Here is a 22,944-nt window from a genome sequence, read left to right on the forward strand (position 1 = left end):
TTGTAGTTATGGTTCAGATGGCATTACATCCACAATTATAAAGAAGCAGACTTTTTATAAATTAAGATTCGTAAAGACCAAAATGATCAGTAGTCGGAGAATGTGTGCTAAAGTGGGTGATACTAACACTAAATGAAACTTCACTTTGGAATTTAAGATTGAGAGGTGTTAGGTTTTAATAGATTTGAGGAACTGTTTGTTGTTTGTTTTTGTTTAAATTTCTGTGTTGGAGCACAATGTACTATGCACTAAAAAGTGATAGCAGCCTAAAATTTTGTAGTTTTATTTTTACTTAACAAAACAAATGTCAAACCATCTCTTTGGATACTGACACAAAATAAATGATAAGACATTCTGAGTAGAGAATGTGATCTAGTAATGCTTATCATAGCACCATGGAAAGCAAGAATTTCAGGTCTTACTCCCACCTGTTTCACTTCCTCTCAAATTTAACTATTTTGCAGTCCTTGCTCTCCCTTTTTAAGAAAACCATGCAAAAGAGTAGCTATTTGTTTCACATTTTGCGAGGGTGGTGGGGTGGGGGTCAAAGGTGGGGATGGGTAGAAGGTGTAGCATCTGATAAGAATTCTGAGATTCTTCGAAGTGTATCTCTCCACAAAATACAGTGATGAAAATCAGCAATTACCCAGTTGCTAGACAATGACAACAGCAAACAATAACAACAGAAAGACCTACCTGAGGGTTTGGGGGAGTAAAAAGTAGAATTTATGTATTCCTACTCTGAGTAAAACAGTGTGTTACATTATTTGTATGCTCTGTGTAATTTAGTCTTTAAAAAGATTAAGAAACTAAGGCTCAGAGAGGGTAAATGATTTTCCTAGTTTTCTATGGCCAGCCAACAATGGAATTGGTATTTTACAGTAAGTCTGGACTTGCAAGTCATGCTTACATCCCCCCAGTGTGGTCAATTCCCAGAAGGCCAAGGTGGTCAATTCCATGGCACAAATGTGGTCAGAACAATCAAGAGAGCCAAAAAAGTCATATTTGTTCAGATTAACAACTCAATCTGGAAACTATTTAATGTAAGGTGGAAAATAGGATTTCAAAAGAAAAGAAGAAGGAGAAGAACAAGAAAATGAAACTAAGTTTCATCAAAGAGGGCAAGTGAGCAATTAAAAGTAAATCTCTCGGGGCGCCTGGGTGGCGCAGTCGGTTAAGCGTCCGACTTCAGCCAGGTCACGATCTCGCGCTCCGTGAGTTCGAGCCCCGCGTCAGGCTCTGGGCTCATGGCTCGGAGCCTGGAGCCTGTTTCCGATTCTGTGTCTCCCTCTCTCTCTGCCCCTCCCCCGTTCATGCTCTGCCTCTCTCTGTCCCAAAAATAAATAAACGTTGAAAAAAAAAAAAATTAAAAAAAAAATAAAAAAAAAAAAATAAAAAAAAAAGTAAATCTCTCATGCTTTGCTCCCACAGTCAAGAAAAAGAATATTTTTCAATCCTGCTTAGCCTGAAGTAATCTGAGTTATTTAAAGTATTATAACCAGCGGACAAAGCAGAGAGTTTATTATATCCTTTCACAAGCTAGGACTTCTCAGAAGCAGGAAGCACATGTGACAAGGGGCCAAGTTATCCATGGTGCAGTGTGCAGCTTTCTGTTATGTAGGAACAGAGTTCCACATCTGCACCTCAGGGGTGTTGGGAATACTATCCTACACAAGCAAGACCAGACTGCTTGTTTTCCATTCTCTTTGGAAACAAGAATATTTACAGTCCTAGTGGGCACTCAAACACAAGTGGAGTTATGAAGCCAAAGAGAAACTTGCACACCATCCAGGCCAGTGCGTGACAAATGAGAGTCAGTCTTTAGACACACCAGTAGTTCATTGCAGAATCCCAGATTAGACAGCTCAAGATTTCTGAAATCTATTCCTCCAAAATAAATGCATACTTTCATTTGCAAAGTAGGACATCATTACCTAAAGATAACAGCATCTGCAGAAATACTTACTTAGCAACTAAATCACAAGGTCTTCCTTAGAGCTTCCTTTAGGCTAGAAATAGTCCCTGCTTAGCCAGCTGGCCTGAAAAACTAGTGACAAACATAAAAACCAGAAGAATTACAGAGCTCAACCTATCCCTTCATCTACTCCAAGGAGTGTCTGTAGCACATGTTTGACGATGAGTATTATAGAGCTAATGGAAGGAGGAAGTGCCTAGATTTTCTTTTGTGGCATGTTTTCATGCCTGGAAATATCTACCTTTCTAGTTAATGAAATGCACAACTTTTTATTCAACTGCTTTTTTTCCCCCCAATTTAAGGCCGGTGCTATGTTCGAAGTCCATGATAGCCATGACTTACTCAGTGGCCTTAGCTCGGCTGCCAGGGAGCCCAGGCCGACCACAGACACTGGATGTGTCAGTGTTACGGTTACTACAGAATCTGGGTCCAAGGGAACACTGAGTCACTGATTTACAGGCAGCCTAAGAAATCTCAAAGGACACCTTCATGTCCTGCTTCTAGGAAGATGTTTTAGAAGCTCCTGTTGCTGCTATCCTAATTTCACTCGGCTGTTTTCCAAATTTATTTGCAAAGAAAGCGAATACTTCCATATTAATGCTATATTGACTATAAAGAAAAAAATAAGCTTTGTCAGATTTATCCCTCTAATTCACAAGCTGCATTTTAAATTCACACACGAGCCCAGGAAAAGAGATAATAATTCCATAACAAGGCATCTGGGAAAAATATTATTTCTTATTTACTTTGATCTAAACAAACAGGCAGAAAGACTTTTCTAACAGAGATTCTAACAGAGATTCTTGAATCACTCGTATCACCATATTTTCATGGAACACTAATTATATGCAAGATATTATCATAGGTGCTAAGGAAGTAGGAAGACGTATGAAATACAAACCCTGCTTCAGTGAATTCTGGTCTGAGTAAAGTTAATAAACACACACTTAAAATGCAGCACAGATCAATATATTAAAAGTAGCCTGAATGCCACGTGCATGGTTCGAACGATTTACCGACTGGAATTACTCAAGAAAGAATCTTCTGCCTAGAGCAAGACTGCACCCACAAGCCATATCCATCTGCTACATTTTTTAACATAACCCATGCACTATGACTGCTTTTTATATTTTCAAAATATAAAAAGTCAAAAGAAGAATAATATATCATGGCACTTGCAAATTGTTTGAAAGTAAAATTTCAATGTTTATAAAGTCCTCTTGGAACACAACTACCCTCATTCCATTACATTTGCCTACGTCTGCTTTCTTGATAAGGCAGCAGAATTAAATGGTTGCTATAGAGACTGTATGGCCCAGAAAACCTGAAATATTTACTATTTGGTCCTTCACAGAAAAAAAAAATGTCAATTTCTGGACTCGAGGATCAAGGAAATCTTTATGATCCACCTGTATTTTGAGTAGAACCTTGAAGGACACAGTAGAATACCTATTGGTAGGATAGTGAGGGGTGACTTTTTAAGAAAAGGATGAGCAAAGTGTAGCACTAGGAAGATGCGCAGCTTGCTCAGAAGGCAGTAAATACATCAGTGTTACTGGGGAGAAGAGCTTGTAAAGAAGGCTAAGAAGATATCCACTGAGAAGATGTCAGACATGGCTTGAGGAAGGTGAGGAGGAAAGAAGGGCTTCTTCCTACCCTTATTCCCCAAACCACTTCCATCTTTCTGTGGAAAATAAAAACAATTAAGAGTTAAAAAAAAAACACATACACAGAAGAGTGGAATTACTCAAGAGAGAATCTTCTGCCTATAGCAAGAGTCCATGAACCACACCCACAAGCCATATCCATCTGGTACATTTTTTAACATAGCCCATGCACTGTGACTGCTTTTTATATTTTCAAAACATAAAAAATCAAAAGAAGAATAATAGGAAAGGAAAAGTTTTTCAAACTAATTTGGTAACAACACGTAGGATGGATAGGAGGTTGTGGGAAGAGGAGAAGAAAAAAATAAGGGAGACTGAAAACAAAGATTTAGATAGGAGATCCTTAAATAGTTCTGCCAGTGAAGGAGGAAGAACCATGTGGCTGCCTTGTTGATGTCTGTATACCCAGAGATCCACTTAGAGGACACGCTTAATAAATACATACTGGTTGGAGAAATGCACAGATGGATAAAAGGAGGGAGGGAGGGAAAACAAAAACTTGGTGGATTTTTGTCACTTGACTGAGTGAAATAAAGGAAAAACACATGAACCAAGCTTAGAGTTTAGCTTTAGCCACGTAGTTTTAGGTAACAAAGGGGCATTCACAGAAAGCATCTAGCAGCAATCAAAGGGGTGAGCTGCTAGATCTGCGGGAAGAGGAGAATGCAGACAGGGATCACAAGAATCCGTCTACCCCTTCAGAGATCAGCCACCAAGAGTCTGTCAATCCTAACCAGCTTCACACAAATATTAGTAGGAGCTTATATTTATCTTAGGATGGGCATGCGGCTTTGTAAACCTTCAAGAGAAAGTTGTAAAGACAGAGTCTCACTGTGTCTAGTAGGTTGCAAGCTTCACTAAAGGTAACCTTATTAACATAACAATCATTGACCTCAGAGATTCCACCTCCCGCTCATTAGTTCCATCAGCTACGGAGAGAGACAGACACATCAGTGCACCATTCTCTTATTTCCAAACAGATGCTTATGCTTGCTTCCGGAAAATTATAATGTACGCTAAATGAATGGTAGAAAATACTAGTTTCGCTTTTTCCCTCACCCGGATATCTCTTAAATAGCGTGTAGGAAACTGGTTGTAAAAAGTGTGCTTATAAATGTTCTGTATTTATTTGCAAAGTTACCCTGGAACTCTTCTCTGATCATGCCCATTTCCAGCAATTATCATTTTAAATTATGTTTTAGCAACTAAATGACTCCAGGAACACAAAAAAGATCATATAACAGTTTCAGGGTGTGACACACTTTGTATGAACTGCATCGAAGGCAAAGGATTGCAATAAATAAAGTGGCTTTTATCTCTAGCAAACTTACTCAACGACACACACATATATCTACAGAGACTCGTAGGCAGTTGCACATATCCTGATGAACACTGGCCTTTCTTGAAACATATGCTTAGCCATGGAATCTAGAAAAAGATCTCTCTGTGTTTTATAAGCATCATTATCAGAGCAATGGCATGCAAGGAATGAAAAATATCTCCACTAGGGATTTATGTTCGTTAAGAACTCAGAAAACACAGAATCTGCACCTGCTACAAGATAATATTGGGCTTGCAAAGCAAAACAAAGATTTCAACACAAAACTAAAGATATTTACGCCGGTTGGGAGATTTACTGAACTGAGTCATGAAAAAACGAAAACCAAATAACTTCTTATAAGGCACCCAAAGTCCGGAATATTAACACACCAGTAGATACAAAGAATTTAGATTTGTGCCTGAAAACAATAGAAAAGATACTATAGATCAGATTTCAAAGGAAGGAAGGGTGGAACAGGCCCTGCCAATTCTTGCCATTCATTCTGCCCACATACACATCTTACACTCTTTTCTATTTTTAATTGCAGTAGAAAATGCCTCAGATTCTACACTGGTAGTTCTGTTATGAGTAACTGTGAGACCCTTACGGACGGCAATAAGAACCTAAAATGATTTTCTAGGTCTTTATCTACAGCATGTTACATACGACATGGTTCATGTTGTCCCCAAATAATAACATGACCCTTTCCACCTCCACTCCACAACTGAGGGCCCACCTGTCAGCTTTATGACTTGAGAATGAAATGTACAGCAAGCCTGAGCTGCCAGCTGAAGCTCATAGAAGGTCAGTGTGCATATTCCTGCTTCAGTGCTCTTACCATTTCCAATAATAATGGCTTGAATTTAAATAGTAGCTTTCCTCCAAGGAACACAGAGGGTTCTCACATATATGAGATAGATAGATAGATAGATAGATAGATAGATAGATACACCTTTATTCAGCCTTACTAATCCCCTATAAACAAAGAAAGGTAAGGATTTGTTGATTCCATTTTAGATGGGAAAACTAAGACATAATAAGTTAATGGGAAACCAAAATGATGCCAGAGCACGCATGATCTTTTAGCCTAGATTTTTAATTCAAAATCCCATCTTCAATGTGCTAACTTGTAATTATGCAAAACTTATCTCCTGCAGGTGGTAGCTTTTTCTTGGTTATTGGGAAAGCCTAAAGAATTAAAGGTAATTCCTGATTGCAAGTTTGAAAACAAATCATCTTCATTGAGCTATAACAAGCTCAATATTTCCAACATTGTCATTCCAATGTCAAATTTTCCCCTATAAGAAATAATATTTGGCTATATAATTATTATTTAAATCTAGTTGCTATCTTGTACCTAGTGACTTAAAGGGGTTTTTTTTTATGTTTTTTTTTTTTTTGAGAGAGAGTGAAGAGAGAATGAGCAAGGGAGGGGCAGAGAGAATGGGGGACAGAGGACCAAAGCAGGCTCTGTGCTGATAGCAGAGAGCCCGTTGTGGGTCTTGAACCCATGAACTGTGAGATCATGACCTGAACTGAAGTCAGACGCTTAACCAACTGACCCACCCAGGCACGCTGTGACTTTCCATTTTTAATTTTCCAGTTTTCATGACTAAGGAGTCAACTTAGAGTGAGAAATCTCAGATCTTCTTCAACCCTGAGCAAGTTCTTAAGAGCAAACAACAAATACAGTCATATTGTTAATGAGCTATTCCACAGGTCAAAAAATACTTCTCAGACAGGATTACTAAAGAACCAAAGCTGTCTATAGACAGGCCTGAAGGTGTCAAAATGGTAATAAAAAGGGAACAGGAGGTGCTGTGCAGAAAACGGAATAGGGAGGGAGCCTGGCAGCTGAGTCCAGAGAACATGCAACTCTTGATCTTGAGGCTATGTGTTCAAGCCCCACGTTGGGTGGAGAGTTTACTGAAAGAAAGAAAGAAAGAAAGAAAGAAAGAAAGAAAGAAAGAAAGAAAGAAAGAAAGAAAGAGAAAGGAAGGAAGGAAGGAAGGAAGGAAAGAAAGAAAGAAAGAAAGAAAGAAAGAAAGAAAGAAAGAAAGAAAGAAAGAAAGAAAGAAAGAAAGAAAAAGAAATAGGTCCTCGTGGCTCTTAACAGCAAGCATTAGAAGAGAGAGGAGGGACGGAAGTTTATGTTGTGACATATGACATGAACAGGACATACTGCTTAGGGGAGGGAATAGGCAAGAAAAATTTATTTAAAATTTTAATGTTTATTTACTTTTGAGAGAAAGAATGAGCAGGGGAGGGGCAGAAAGAGACAAAGACACAGAATCCAAAGCAGCCTCAGGCTCTCAGCTATCAGTACAGAGCCTGATGTGGGGCTCGAAGTCACAAACCATGAGATCGTGACCTGAGCTGAGGTCGGACACTGAACCGACTGAGCCACCCAGGCGCCCTAAGAAAAATTTACTTTAAAAGAAAAGGCTGTGAGTAATGTGTTTCAAATCCAAATAGATCCTTTATAGAAAAACTCTGACAAAGACTCATTTAGTTTGTGATTACTGCGACGGGCATTGTGCTAAGTACTTTCCACAGATTACCTAGTTTGAGGTCGTCAGGCACCTCCTGACGTAGGTGCTATTTTGCTCAGTTTATAGCTGAGAAATTAGGTTAAGAGATGATACCTGATTTGCCACAGGTCCCACAACGGTTACTTGATAGAGTCAGAGTAAGAGCCTAGAGTTATCTACCTCCAAAGCTTGCTCTTAACCACTCTGCCTTGCTGACTAATTTTGAGGGGAAGACAAAAAAGATTAAACCTTTGAGAAACACTAACAAGGACTTTTTCTCAAGGATTTTATCTCTCACACCAGTTCTAATGCTTCTCTTTTTCTCTTGAACTAAAATACTCCCCCATTTACTAAGGAAGGGTTGGGTCACAGATACTTTCACATATTATACCTATTACTCATGTCTCACAGGAACCTGAAGGGCAACTCTGTGTAATTGTGAGCCGAGGCGTAATTAAGAATTTCTAGAATCTGAGTGAGCTCCAAGATTTATATTCCACTCCAGCCCACTTTTCTTTATACCAATTATAGAACCAAATATCATTGTATAGACACACACATACCAAACCCCAGTAAGTCAAGAATATTCACAGATACCAATCTTGTGCAGATCTGTGGAGTAGAAACTGGCCAGCTCTGTGCCCTACTCGGTTTTGTCCCTGCTGGATTCAGCTGTTCCTACTCATCACTAGCATCATTTTGCCATCAGTAGAGAGAATTAGAATATTCACATCATTCCCCAACTGGCCAACAGAATAATTAGTTCCCATTAAAAACTACCTCCATTAGTAAAATCTGTAACCATCTCTATGTTAAGTACAGCACACAAAGCCAATCACAGCCTTGCTTTCTTTCCTGCTTTATCTCTCCTCTTCTTTTCACACCTCGCCCAAACACGTGAGATTACTTTTTAATCCATAACGACACCATGCCCTTTCATGAATCTGAGTCCTTAAAAATGCTGTTCTTGGGGTGCCTCGCTGGCTCAATTGGTTAAGCGTCTGACTTCAGTTCAGGTCATGATCTCACATCTTGTGAGTTCCAGCCCCAGTTTGGCCTCTATGCTAACAGCTCAGAGCCTGCAGCCTGCTCTGGACTCTGTGTCTCCGTCTCTCTCTCTGCCCCTCCCCTGTCCACTTTCTGTCTCTCAAATATAAATAAACATTAAAATTTTTTTTTAAATGCTGTTCTTTTTTCCTGGGTGACTTTTTTCTCTCTGAGCTAGCTGGCAAACTGCTCATCATCCTTCAAGATTCAGCTCAGGGCACGTGGGTATCTCAGTCAGTTACATGTCTGACTCTTGATTTTGACTCAGGTCATGATCTCACCATTCATGGGATCAAGCTCTGTGTCGGGCTGTGTGCTGACTACCCTAAGCCTGCTTGGGATTCTCTGTCTCCCTTTCTCTCTGGTCCTGTCCGATAACACGTACTATTTCTCCCTCAATAAATAAATAAATTAAATAAATAAATAAATAAATAAATAAATAAATAAATAAATAAAGATTCAGCTCAAAAGTCTAAAAATCGTCCTCTATTTTCTATACTGCCTTCCCTCTTCTGTGCTCTCCTGCAACTGGAGAATGCCTCTATTCTAGTTCCCGTGATACCACACAGGAGTTATTCATGTCTCTGTCTCCCCCAGCGAATGTGTGAACCCCAGCAACCAGAGTCCAGCACGTAGTAAACAATAGGTTGTGACTGGATGGTCCATGAGTGAATGAAGGAGTGAGCATAAGATCCCAGGCTTTTCCTTCAATGCTTTTCAGTTTTAGTTCAGACTTGTAAAAGTCTATGCACACATCTTGGTATTCCTGACATAATCGTCCCCCGTGAACTCAAATAAAAGCTGTCAACATTGGTACTTATCCAAGAGAAAAAAATTCTCCTTGGGCCATAGGCATTAAGGAGGGCACTTGTTGTGATGAGCGCTGAGTGTTGTATGTAAGGGATGAAGCGCTACATTCTACTCCTGAAACCAATACTACAACTATATGTTAACTGACTAGAACTTAAATAAAAATTCGGAGGAAGAAAAGTCAGAAAAAAACTTCTCCTGGAGGTCAGGGGGATTATATAATGGCTGAGCTCGCAAGACCACAATGAGGTGGAGGAATAGGAAGGAAGGAAGTGACTAATAAAGCAAACAACTAACTGGTTAGCTGGTATCACTACATATACCAACGCTGGCTCTGATTTACGCGAAGTTGCCTCAGTCCTAGGAGCAGCCTTGATCCCTTGGCTGGCTGTCCTCTCAGGTGACAGCGTTCGGCTCTCTGGCTCTTGACGGGAGTAGTGAGACCTTCTCCTGCTGAGTCATCTGCCGCAGTTCTCCCTGGCATCATTCTCTCCTGAGAATGTTTTTCCTCTTCCTCTTCACCAACATTGTTTTTCTTGATGAATTCTGCAGCTCTTCCCATTACAGTGTGTAAGTACCCTTTGCCCTTAGAAATTACATACTGTGCTTAATGAACATTTTGTCTAAAATATTTTCATGGTACATTCTCTGATATAGCCTCAAAACAAATACCTTAAGAATAAAAAAAGGGGTAAAAAAAAAAAAAGGAAATACATTCCTAAGAGCAAGATCATTTGAGGTATAAGCTATTAAGCTATCCATGGTCATTGACTTTATAGTTACAATCAAGACTTCAAAATTTTAAGTAAGCAGAATTTATTAGGGGGAAACATAGAGTAATAGAGAAATCTTATTAAAGGTATTTCAGTGATCCATCAATCGACAGTAGTGTGGCACTCTACTGTGTGTATGGAACAAAGTCAAATAACAGAAATTTCCTCACTTCTAGTTGTTCATAATCTACAGGAAACACTCTATACTGCAAAGTGGTAAGAGAGAATAGAGATAATCTATGTAATGGGTATAAATCTCATTGTACAAATGTATAGGCACAAGAAATATATTTATTATTTTCTGGGGCACCTGGGTGGCTCAGTCGGTTGGGCGTCCGACTTCAGCTCAGATCATGATCTTGCAGTTCGTGAGTTCGAGCCCTGCGTCGGACTCTGTGCTGACAGCTCAGAGCCTGGAGTCTGGGTCAGATTCTGTGTCTCCTCTCTCTGCGCTTCCCCCACTTGCCCTCTGTCTGTCTCTCTCTCAGAAGTAAATAAATATTAAAAAAATAAGAAAATATATATTTATCATTTGCTTAATTATTTTTTACACCAAGCCAGTGGAAAATTTGACCTTGGTAATTCTTAGTTCTTTCTCCCCAATCCTTTTACCTGGGTCATTGCAATCAGGGAGGGTGGAGAAGTGGAGCACATGCCTCTGGTTATTGTTGGTGGGTCACCCTGTCCGCAAGACTCCTTGGGCTCAGGGGTGCTTGCCAACCTCTGTGTCCTGCAAGAGAAACAAGACATTTTTGCAGGGCTTCAGATGGCTTTGTCTGCCTAAGTTCCTCAGGCAACCGATTTGGTGGCTTCACTGTAGAGAGGCAGAATCGTGAATTTTTTAAGAAGGCTAACTTTGGCATCACTTAGATGCATATCCTGGGCATGCCATATCTCTGTGAACTGAGGCAAAATTTTTTCAATTTCCTAACCTTCAGATTTTCACCTGTAAAATAAGGGTGTGCAAATTACGTACCTCACAGAGCTGTGAGGGTAAAATGAGGTAGCTTAATGTAAAGTGCTTAGCACAATGCCTGGCACATAGTGTTCAGTAGTAGTTGGCTGCTATCATTATCAGTGCTGTCATGGTCGTTATTATCAGTACTGACACCATCATGCTCAGGGCACTATCAGAAAGCATACAGATGTGCCCTCTGCTGTGGACCCACAGATCTCTTTCTCTTTGAATTGTATTATTGGACAAAACTACTGTTCCTCTGTAGTAGAATTATGCACCCACACCCTTACCACAGCTTTGTGGAGAAGAGGGCTAAGTGAGCTTCTCTACCCCTTAACACCGGGCTAGGCTGTCTGTCTTCCTTTGACTGATGGCTCAAGCATAAACTTGAATGGACTCATGCACTTGAGTAGCCCTCTGAACTCTGGGGATCTGCCATGAGAAGGTGCCTCAGTGGCTGCTCCCGAATGAGGTATCTATAGCAGGCCTGAACCCAATATGTAGCCTGTGGCTCAGGGCCCAGCCTCTGTAGTCCAGCCTTGCCCAACTGAGAGTCGTGAGAATAAAAAATTGTTGTTCTATGGCCGCTGTTAAGTTTTAGGGTAGTTATTTTATAGGGTACTCTGGATTCTAAAACTTGGCGATTTTTGAAACTTGGTGACCTCTTCTTTGCACTGATATCTCCGCTACTGACTATCCCTACAAAACGCAAGACCTCTGCTACTTTCAAAGGTATGAAAAATGTCCTACATTCCTGGATGGAATACTTGAGGAAGCCTGTTACTTTGTTCCTAGGGAAAGAACAGAGGAGTTTCAACTCATTGTTGGGGGAGAAAAAAAATAAAACAACCCTCAACTCCGTGAGAAAGCTCCAAAGCAAATGTTTCAGAATGGCAAATTAACATTTAATGATGTAAATTGGGGATTTTTTTAGAAGAGCTTTTATAAATGTTTCTTAGAAAATGTTTCTTTTCACAAACTGGATTTGAGCCATACTGGAAGTATCAATAACTGTGTATATGCACAGTTATCTGTCTCATCTGTGGGTATTTGTAATGTAAAGCAGGGATAGAGAGGATGGTAAGAAGTCTTACTCACAGTTCTTTTCAAGTTTATTTATTTATTTTGAGAGAGAGAAAGCACGAGTAGGGGAGCATCTTCACATTAGGTCTAGGAGTGTGGACAGGGCTGAGTCATGGATATGCTGGGACATTCCTGGTGAGCTGTCAGCCAGCCTGAAACTCACCAGTAAGAGATCCGAGGTTCTGTCTGCTTTTAGAGTAGCCACTCTTAGAGAAATAGTAAGTTACTATCTTTGTTGTTCTTTCCTTCCATGACATCCAAACTTTTTTTTTTTTTTTTTTTTTTTTTTTTTTTTTTTAAATTTTTTTTTTTTCAATGTTTTTATTTATTTTTGGGACAGAGAGAGACAGAGCATGAACGGGGGAGGGGCAGAGAGAGAGGGAGACACAGCATCGGAAACAGGCTCCAGGCTCCGAGCCATCAGCCCAGAGCCTGACGCGGGGCTCGAACTCACGGACCGCGAGATCGTGACCTGGCTGAAGTCGGACGCTTAACCGACTGCGCCACCCAGGCGCCCCTGACATCCAAACTTTTAATAAAGTCTAGTCATCGTTTTAGCCTGGTCTCAATTGTACTGTGGGGAGTTAGGGAGATATCTATCACCTGTTTCAAGCTCCAGGTTGTGTGAGATCAAAAAGGCAGCCCTGGTAGCTGTCATTCTTGGAGGACAGGAGAGCCGAGCCCATATGTTTCATGGTCTCATGAGCAGGACCACCAGTAAAGGCAGCAGTGTGACGAAGAGGCCACCTGCTCCTGAGCAGATGTGAGGCAGGACTTGGGAAAACTCAAAGAAGTAAAGAAGTCTTAATTCCAGTGATTAGGTTGCTAGATGGTCAAGCTGCAGTCACTGGAGAATTAATAGAAAGCATGATCTGATTTTATAGTCAGTAGGTGGTAAAATCTGGAACGTTGGATTGCAGCATTCATTTTATCACGAAATAATCTTCCCAATTTATAAAAGACTTCTGCCTTAAAATGTAAAAGTAAGGAAATCCTATAAGAAAAATTAAGAGCACAATCCAAAATATAAATTCTCAAAGATAAGCATGTATCTCACATTTAAAAAATGTCTAGCTCTCCAAACAAAAACTGACTTAAATGGCAAATAACCATTGAATTGACAGGAATATATGGGAAGAATGTAGATGGATGGATGGGAGTTTCGTGGAGGCCATTAGTAAGAAGTTATTTAAGTAAGGTGCTTTTTTTTCTATGCCAAGAACATATTAATGAGAGAGAAGAAATCATATTGTTGGCTTTTTAAAAATGCATTTGGCTCCTCTCTTTAAAGACTACTCTCTTGAAATTAAAGCTACTGCTTTGAAAAAAAATGTAGACTTTCAAAAATGCAGAACATTGTTTTTGGTTAATTATTTATAACAGTTTAAAACAGTTTGTTTTCTGGAGGCAAGTTAATTTAACAACCAGATTAAGAAAAAAGCAAGCTTTGTCTCCCTGTCCTTAAAAACAAGACTTATCTGGGGCTTTTGAATGATGAAGTTTAGGCTATAATTGATAACATTTAATATTATTTGAGATACTTAAAGTTAAGATAGCCTTTCAACAAATGCTTAACATTTTACTTCTTTCATACATTTATAAAATAGGAAACCTAACTAGACTGATTTTGTATATGTGTGGTCCTTTTATTTTGCTTGAATTCTCACGTGAGTAAGAAGCAGTTTCCGCATAAAGTATGGCAAGGAAGTGGTCTCCCCTTCTATGAAGTCTTCAAGAATAAAGGCATTCATTTTGCCCTCAGGCGATTGCATGTTAATGTAGCCCCCTTGGGTGCATATTGTATATTCAGGACCATCTTAAATATTGTAAACAAGAGAATGATTTTGTAGTACATAAAATAAAATAAGAAAACTTAATTTCTGTAAGGTGATTAATTTAATTAAATGATACACATCTGTTCTTCACAGAACAGATAATACAGACCTCCTAAAAAGTCACTGAATCTTTGAAATGTGCTTCAGATCATTCTCTAAGCAATCTAAACTCTCAATAGGTCAGAATAGAACTGTCTTATCCAAGGGGGCAAATGGACATACAATTGAGGTCCAAAGCTGCTGCTTCTTATTTATTTCCTTTTTATTTGTAGGACATAGGAACCTATGCCTGATCAGCACTGGACATTTGCAGGCCTTGTCAGAACTGTAAGTGAGAGGACACTGATCACATAACTCCCTGAGAGTGCCAACACGCTTCTATCTAGAGCAACCTATACATATACTAAAAGAAATTAATTGAAAATCTATTATTTGGTTTTTCAAAAACTGCATAAAGACTAAATATTTCTCCTAATACAGAATTTGTTAAAATGTTCCTTTATCATTTCTAAAAAAATAGATCTTTTTGAAGCACAATGGTATCGTCATAAATAGAAACAGCTGAGGAGGAATATCAGCAAGTGCCAGTGAAAAGAACTCCAGTGCATAAAAATGAAGTGTGTTAAAACTAGAGACTTTTCTATTATTGATGAAATGGAATGCCATGAGGAAATGCAAGGAGACAGGAGTAATAGTGAAGTCATGAATTAAATAGGAACTTAAAAGCAAGAGTTACTAGTTTCCCAGCACATGACATCTTCCTATTAAAGTTTATTCAGTGGGAAATGATGAAATAGTACCAATGCTTCAAATAAATACATTCAATATATATAAAAATTGCTTCAATATCAAGATGTTAGGGTGAGTGACATCAGGTACCGATTGCAGTTACTTTAACAGCTTCTACATCAAAGAAGTCTCATGGCTTCCTTGGTTCCACATGTATAAGGGTTTTCTTTAATACATATCTTCCTTAGACCAAAACAAAAATCAAACCTACCGTTTATCTTGTCTGAACTTGCTACACCACAGATGAGTTTTGCAACTGTGATACATTATAAAAATATTAATACTGAAAAAAAGTCTCAGAATGTGGAGGAGGTGAATTCAGACATATCCATCACCACCAAAACCACCAGTATCTATGCAGAGATTTGGTTACAGTCACTATGAGGTCATAGTTCTTCCTATATCTTTGTAACAGAAAGGGAAAGTGTCGTTACCTTTAATGAAATTCATTTTCATAGCCCATCAATCTTCACTTAAGTACCTTAAGAAAAATGAGATGTGTCTTATTCATTTAGAATTCCTCAGGGCCTCACTATCATGATATCTATTATTTAATTGGTTCTCATAAAAGCTTGTTGAGTAGAAGAATAAATGAAATAAGTACAAATGTCTAGGATATTTTTATCTACATATTTCTTTATTTATAACATAAGATAAACACAGTAGCAAGCATTTAGTGAATGATCCACCAGAATCATGAGTCAAGTAAGCAAAAGCAACCAGGTGTGATTTATTCCTTTGGAGTCTATGCTTTTGAAGAAAATGAACACTACTCAATGCACCATAAGAATCAAGGAAACTGAAAGTTAGATCAGTGAATCATATCATTTTGGAGAACTTTAAAAATTACTCCTGAAAGTTTTAGATCATGTTCCTATAGTTTGACAGGGTTTTTGTAACTCAACTAATAGGTGAAGAATAGAATTCTTTATCTGGGATGGACAGTATCACCTTTAAATAATAATGGCAAATAGGTTTATCTTGGCAACTTGTCAAGAGACAGAAAAACCATTGAGTGTCCCAGGATAGGCATGATTAATGTTGGGATAAGATAAATAAAAATAAAAACTTAACACAACTCAGTGTGACTCACCAACTGATCGCTGTACCTCAGAGCACATTTATTTTTAGAGGTATTCAAGTTTTACCTCGCTTATTTTCACGGATCCTTCTGCCAAAGCATACTCCAATATTTGGAATTACTTTTCAGGCTATTAGATACCTTCAAACATAAAACTGCTTTCCTGCACATGCACAAAATTACTTCTACCCCTACTTACCTTCCTCGCCTACCTGACATGCTTGTACTCTCCAGGAAAAGCAGTAGTAGTAAGAATAATAATGATAAAATATTGAAAGCAAACAAATAGATGGCACACTTAAAATAGTATAATGTGAAGAGATTTTATTTACAAAGAGATTATTCCTAAAGGAGTGAATGGGCATGTATTGAAACCACAAAAGAGTATCAGGAACCCAGGGCTATTAGCTGCCAGCCAGCCACCACCATAGACTTAGAAGGATGAAGGGATGAAGTTATTGGAAGACAAAAGGAAAGGAGAGTGTACCACAACAGGCCACCTTGAGAAGACTAAAGACTTTCTTTGGAGGAACACATGCAGCCTGAGAAAGCCTCATAGCAAGAAGGCTAGGGAGTTGGAGACCACTGATGTAATGGAAACAGGACAGTCCTGGTGCGGGAGAGGGAGGGGGTGGGTGAAGAAGGACAGAGAGTGGATTTGTAGGAGACAAAAAAAGTTGTGTGGCATGGCAACACTGGAAGAAGCCTGAGCACAGGAGAAAAAGTCACTCATTTGCAACAATAAATGCTTATCTTCCCTTGGCAGATGAATGTGGGCATAAATGACCCTGGAAATAATGGGATTCTGCTTCCAGGGAATTCAACAAATATTCATTGGTCAGCAGCTACTGTGTGTCAGGAATTATTCTAAACACCAGGGATTAGAATATGAATAAACCATGGACACTGTTCTGCAAAAGGTCTTGGTCTGGGAAGAGATTTAGGCCCATAAACAGATAATTACAACACAATATAAAAAATGAAGCCAATACAAGTACGAACTCCTTCAGGGCATGAACTGAGCCATACTCCTTTTTGTATAACCAGCGCCTAGCAAAATGCCTGGCACATAGTGGGGCTAAATAAATGTAAAATAAGTAAAAGGTATAGTATAAGGATTGTATACAGAAGTCAACTTGGAAAAGCTGGTAAGTTTTTTGCTAAGGACTCTGATAAGTCCTTAGCAAGAATGAAATGGGAAAACTTTGCAATTCACAGCTAACATTTTATTTCATTTACACAATTTTTCATTGTTTATTCCCTAAAAATTTTAGTTTCCTTTTATTTCCTATATGCCAATAAAGCACTACACCCTATGTAGACTGCTTTTTTTCTATTTTTCTACTCTCAGTTAAAACTTATGCTACTCCTTAGGTCCCTGCTTTTGTCATACACACACACACACACACACACACACACACACACACACAAAATGAATGTAAATTATTTTTATTTTTATAAAACTTTTTTAAAAATAAATTTTTTTATAATTATTTAATTATATTTTATAATTATTAAACAAATATTTAATAAATATTTATTTAAATATATTTATTTAAATAAATAATTATAAATATTTGATAATTATTAAGTACTTTTTATAAAAATTTATTTTACTTTTATAAATAAAAGTTATTTTAAAAAATAACTTTTTAAAAAAATGCATTCAGTGCAGTCACTTTAATCTTAGAAAATGGAAGTCATGAAAGACAAATTAATACATTTTTCCTAGGAAACCTTTTTTATCCCCAAATTTTGTTGTATATACATATATACAAATATATACATATATACAAATTTTGTTGTATATACACATATATTTTATAAATATATTTTTTAATCATATAATGTATATTTTTTAAATTGTTCAGTGTATAATTTAGTTGAAAAAGAAGGCAGAGAATCATTGGGAAATGGTCTACTGAAATGCAGTAGAACAATTAGCTAGCAATTTGAGATGAAGGTAAATTTATAACTAATTCATGCCTCATATGACAATAATTTGAGACTGAGTTGAGGTAACATAAAAAATGAAATGGTAAAAATATAAGAAAATTAGTACTATTTATGTTTATCTTGAGACAGGAAATTTTACTAAAAAGAGAATGACTATAAACAAAGGTGAAAAATAAATGACAATGAGAAGATATTTGCAATAGTTGCAATATATATGACAAAGGGTTCATATCCATTGTGAAACAAAGGGTATTGCAAGTAGACTTGGAAGGTCCCTGGAAAAATAGTGTTTGCCCACAATATAAATAATCCACAGGTGCATACTTTCTCTCTCCAGTGTTCTGGTTTAGTAAATAAATGAAAACGTAGGGTAAAATTATGGCAGTATTAGCCAATGTGAACAATCTGAGGACATATCCAGGTTTGTGAAGAACTCTTAACAAACCAATGAGAAAACACAAAACAAAACAAAACACTTCAACAGTAAGTAAGTAAAGGCATGAATAAACAATTCATAAAAGCGTAAGTGGGTAATTAACAATGAATAAAAGAATTATAAAATCCAATTTGGGATAATATGTAGGAAAATAGGCATTCATATACTTTTTGTCAATACAAATTACTTTACCTTTTCTACTGTGAATAAAGGATGACCATGATATTGTCAGAGAAGCCCGATTTAAAAAAGGAATAATAATGTAGCTCTTTGAAAATAAAAAGAAATTATTATTAATTTGTTAGTGATCGATCATGTGGTTTGTTTTATGAAAGAGTTCTTATCTTTCAAAGGCAAATATTGAAGTGTTTATGGATGAAATGGTAGGTCATCTGGATTTGCTCTAAAATAATTCAAGACTGGAGGAATAGAGGAAGCAGAGATAAAGTAAGATGGCCGTATCTTTACATGTTTATTTAGTTATTTTTGAGGGGGGGGCGGAGAGGGAGAGGGAGAGAGAGAAAAATCCAAGCAGGCTCCGCACTGTCAGTGTTGTCAATGCTGTGGCACTGTTGTGGGGTGTGGGGCTTCAACTCACAAACTGCGAGATCATAACGTGAGCCAAAATCGAGAGTGGGACACTTAACTGACTGAGCCACCCAGGCACCCCAAGATGGCCATATCTTCATAATTGTCCATGGCACATGGTATTCATTATACACTCCTTCTACTTATATATATATATATAAGTAGAGCAGAGTATTATAAGAGGAAAGAGAAAAGTGAGTTTTACAGTAAAATGTTTAAAGAGACATGGCTGGGCCATTTACCTCCTCCTTCTCCTTCCCCCACCTGTCTAGTTTGCAGAATACTTGTTTTGGAATAATAATAAGAATCTGATTATTATCAGTATTATATCACAGCACTGTGCTAAGCATATTACACTTATGATCACTGATCCTCATAACCACCTCGGCAGGCTTATGTTCATGTAATCTAATTATATTATGCAGAGGAAGAAACTGAGACTCAAAAAAGATTAAGTATGTGGTTCAAAGTTACACAGCCTGGATTCAAATACTAACTTATGCCAAAGCCTGTTCTCTTTTGATTCTACCACACTGACTTTATGGACAGAGCACGTTATGTAGATTGATGGGAATGAAATGGGAAAATAGTGGGGGTAGGAAAGTATGAAATATAGCAAAATTAAAGGGAGAATAAATACTCATTTCAACTGTGATGGTTATTCTTATTCTATGTTTTCAGCAGTAAATATGCACTGTAACATTTTAAATTTACAAAGGCATCCCTCTTGCCATTTGCTGCATACCAATGTGTTCTAGGATGATTCATGAATTCTGAGGGTATTAAAACTAGAAGGAACAATGGAGATCATCTAATAAAATCTTGCCCTTCTACAAAAAAAAAAGTTGTAAGAAAATATTTTGAAGTGCTGCTTTATCTCTAAGCTGAATTGCTATTGCTGTTTATGATACGAAAAACAGTTGGGTGTGAATTTGATTTCATTTGAAAACTCCAGTAGCATCCATATCTATACTTTAAGTGCAGTGAATGTCACTTATATTCTAGTAACTAGGTTACAGTGGACAAGGGGCAAGGCACTGAACTTGAGCTAGAAGCCTGGAGCTTTGCTTTTACTTTTGTTTCTGACAAGTTGTGTGATTTTGATCACTTACCTTGTCAGATTACTCATGAGTAAATAGTGGTGATTGGACTGCATTCCCTTCTCTTGGACTTTTTAAAGGGGAATAACTGTAGAATTTTAGTATTGTGGATCCACTGCTTTGCTAACACACAAAGGGATGTTATGGTTAGACTTGGAAATCACACGCACAAATAAAGTTTTCTTAAAATATAAGTCTACAAGGTATGTCCTCTATCTTCCCAATGGTTTGGATTGGTATATGAATAGAAAACACAAAGGAAAATTACAGTAACACCATGGCAGAGTATCAATAGTGTCAGGTTATCCATATTTTTCTTATATAAACAGACATTTGTAACTCAGCTAAGATAGTGTACACTTAGTCAAGTAGAAAAGATAACAGGGTGAGCCAGAAACTACTACTTTGGGATCTGAGGCAATCAATACTCAAGAAAGCTGCAGGAAGAGTCAAAAACCTTGATTTGTTTAATTGGTTAAAGTGAAAGAAAATATGATTATATAGTATTTTCTGTATGTCTCCACTCAGGTTTTAAAAAATTAACCTCATTTATTGTTGTGCCTCCATATTTGGTTCTATTTGTCTATAAATGATATAACTTTAGTTACTAATATTCTGCATCCACTTTTTAACATCTAATTCAAACAAATCTGACAGTGGCTAAGTAACTAGCCGTGCAAACACCTGATTCATGTAGCACCTGGGGGGTTATGGCATTAGCTATACTTCCAAAGTCTTTGAGATAAATGGTCTCAATACAAAAGTGTAATGCTATTTTTACAGTGGCATCACAAGTGGCCGGCACCACTGGAATCTGGAAACCTAAATCTGCAAGTCTATGACAGTTGTATTATTTCACAACTCTCACTCACCACTTGTGTTCATACATGCCCGACTCTGACTCAAATGACGTAGATTATAACATGGAGGACAAGAAAAAATTAACAATGGCTGTGCCTGCTAACTAGTGACACAGCTAATTTTGAGAATGGGAAAGGACACTATTTTAAGACATGTTTGCTCTAGAACATTGCATTTTTCTTTTTAATTTGAAGTCCTTTTCTACTTTACCATGTTTTTGTCTTTGTATTTACCACATCAAATTCTCAGGTATGTTGTAAATACAACTAGAAGTCATGAGAACTGCTTTATCTACCTTACTTACTGATTAGTAATTATCCATCTGTCTAGCTAAGAAGTATTGGAAAGACTTATTTCTCAGAGTTTGAACACTGTTCAGATTGATCCTCTGACAATAAAATAAAATTCTTAGAAATTTCCTTTAGCCTAGCTATTCTATAGTCCATAATGTTATGCTCTCATATACTCATATATACTGATTTACTAATATCTATATATAACTATGTATGCTAACAGAAAACCAAGCAGTGTTGGAAATATCATTGGGTACCACTGTAGACAGGGTATAGACAGCAAGGAATGAAAGCAGAAGAAGAAACAAGGGAGAGGGCAGAGAGACAGGAATACTGGAGACAGAAAAAAAGTAGGGGGAAGTGTAGCAAAAAGTACAGGAAAGGAATTTCAAATAAAAAAAGGATGTTGGGGAGCCTGGGTGGTATAGTCAGTTAAGCGTCTGGCTCTTGGCTTCAGCTCAGGTCACGATCTCATGATTCATGAGTTCAAGCCCTCCCTGGCATCAGGCTCCGTACTGACAGCATGGACACTGCTTGGGGTTCTCTGTCTTCCTCTCTCTCTCTCCTCTCCACGCACACTCTCTCTTTCAAAACAAATAAATAAACTTAAAAAAAATAGATTAAAAAAAGATTGTTAGTGAGAAGTTTAATGTCCGTTATTTAATACTTGGTGGGACTCCTGGGTGGCTCAGTCGGTTAAGTGTCCATCTTTGGCTTAGGTCATGATCTCGTAGTTTGTGAGTTCGAGTCCCGCATTGGGCTCTGTGCTGACATCTCAGAGCCTGGAGCCTGCTTCAGATTCTGTGTATCCCTCTCTCTCTGCCCCTCCCCTGCTCACGGTCTGTCTCTCAATAATAAATAAATGTTAAAAAAAAAAAAAGTTAATACTTGACCATGTGACTTATTCTCTTATACTTAAAACTGACCTACAGTCTTTCATCATAAAAGCAGCTCATATTAATGATTTATGTGACATATTTGGAAAAATAGTACTTTTGACAGGTTTTTTGGAAGGGTATCATTACCCCCAGTGAAAGAAATAGACACATGAAAATTAAAATAATTCTGGGTATCATTCAATAATCTTTTATAAGTCTTTCTCCTTGCTCAACACAAAAATATCTTACAGTGGGCATCTACTAACATCCTTTAAAAGTAGTAATGGATAAAACAATAGTAAATTGAGTTGCATAATAATACTTACAGAAAGACTTCCTGTAAAAATACTTCCTTAAAATAAAAACTTCTTTCATGTATGGTAACAAATTAATCCTTGGCTTATATATTTTTTATATTTCTATGTTCATTTACTACTTTTGCTCAAAGTATAGTAAGCTTGAGTTTCTGCTCAAAGACTACATTTTGTATTTGTTTTATTTATGGATATGTTCCAAAGTTTTTGGTTTCTAAATTAGTTTATGCCACAAATAGGCTCAACTCATATGCTCAGTTTTCCTACATATCAATTAGTATGTTTAGGCCCCTTCTTGTGTCTGTCCCCAGTGAGTCATGCTCAAGGTAATATGAAAACAAACCTTTAATTAAATATAAAAACATTCTAAAGAACTCCTGAAAATAGTACTGACAGATGTTCATTGAATGTTCTGTTTTCTAATAACTAAAATGCAACTGATTGAAAAGAGAAAAGCATACTTCTTATTCCTTTTGTGCAGTGACTGATAGCGTTTAAACTGCCCAAAGCTTTGTTCGTCTCTTTTCATGGTTGATGTCTGCAAAGGTGTTTACTCTATAATTGAAAACTAGGGATATATATTCTTTTTCCACCTGGAAGACCATTTATGTCACTAGCCTCTTCAGATTATTTCTTGCTTATAACCTT

At 37.5% G+C, this 22,944-nt stretch overlaps 1 protein-coding gene across 19 annotated transcripts in view; it reads right to left on the bottom strand.

Moving 5' to 3' along the window:
• The window catches only part of LOC124518707 (uncharacterized), a 106,149-nt gene that overhangs the window by 53,953 nt on the left and 29,252 nt on the right, over positions 1–22,944 (bottom strand). For 13 of the 19 annotated variants that reach the window (XR_006963797.1, XR_006963779.1, XR_006963761.1 and 10 more), the window contains exons 2-3: positions 15,224–15,270; positions 10,737–10,854 (exon numbers count right to left, since the gene is read on the bottom strand). The exons of 1 other annotated variant lie outside the window; for it this stretch is intronic. Coding sequence is in view for 4 of the 18 variants with exons in the window: in XM_047088749.1 (XP_046944705.1) it covers positions 10,737–10,854 (118 nt within the window). In the remaining 14 variants the exon portion in view is untranslated. Of the gene's footprint in view, positions 1–10,736; positions 10,855–12,768; positions 12,807–15,223; positions 15,271–22,944 lie in introns of those variants that run through there. 5 more of the 19 variants (XM_047088749.1, XM_047088756.1, XM_047088765.1 and 2 more) reach the window with 2 other exon arrangements.

The sequence above is a fragment of the Lynx rufus genome, unplaced genomic scaffold (assembly GCF_022079265.1).
Source record: "Lynx rufus isolate CCGP_SWC_20201006 ecotype Redwood Valley unplaced genomic scaffold, mLynRuf1.p SCAF_1, whole genome shotgun sequence".
Taxonomy (NCBI): domain Eukaryota; kingdom Metazoa; phylum Chordata; class Mammalia; order Carnivora; family Felidae; genus Lynx; species Lynx rufus.